Genomic DNA, 334 nt, shown 5'->3' on the forward strand with positions numbered 1-334 from the left:
ACGTGGGGCGGCGGGGCGAGTCGGTCCTTCGTTTTGCCGCTGGCTCTGGGGTTTTTTGCGCATTGGGATTCCCAATTGGTGGAATTTTGCATTTAATTTAAATAAATAGAATAAAAAAGACAAAAAAGGACGCAATGGGGCGCATGTACGGCAACGGCAAGGGCATGAGCGCCCCCGCCCCCCCCTTCCGCAGAAGGCCCCCCAGCTGGCTGCGGGTGAAGCCCCAGGAGGTGGAGGACCACATAGTGAAGTTGGCGAGGAAGGGGCAAACTCCCTCTCAGGTCAGCAGCAGCAGCAGCAGCAGCAGCGGCAGCAGCAGCAGCAGCAGCAGGGG

The 334-nt window shown here is 59.0% G+C and overlaps 1 protein-coding gene across 1 annotated transcript in view; it reads left to right on the forward strand.

Annotated features, from left to right (window-relative positions):
* Positions 1-134: 134 nt before the first annotated feature.
* Positions 135-334, forward strand: part of ETH_00036875 (40S ribosomal protein S13, putative) — a gene marked incomplete at both ends in the record, with an annotated part of 1145 nt that continues 945 nt past the window's right edge. Inside the window, one exon of the mRNA XM_013373812.1 lies at positions 135-281. Coding sequence (XP_013229266.1) covers positions 135-281 — 147 coding nt within the window. The remainder of the gene's footprint in view (positions 282-334) is intronic.

The sequence above is a fragment of the Eimeria tenella genome, genomic scaffold (genome assembly GCF_000499545.2).
Source record: "Eimeria tenella Houghton genomic scaffold, Eth_scaff1764, whole genome shotgun sequence".
In the NCBI taxonomy this organism is placed as follows: domain Eukaryota; phylum Apicomplexa; class Conoidasida; order Eucoccidiorida; family Eimeriidae; genus Eimeria; species Eimeria tenella.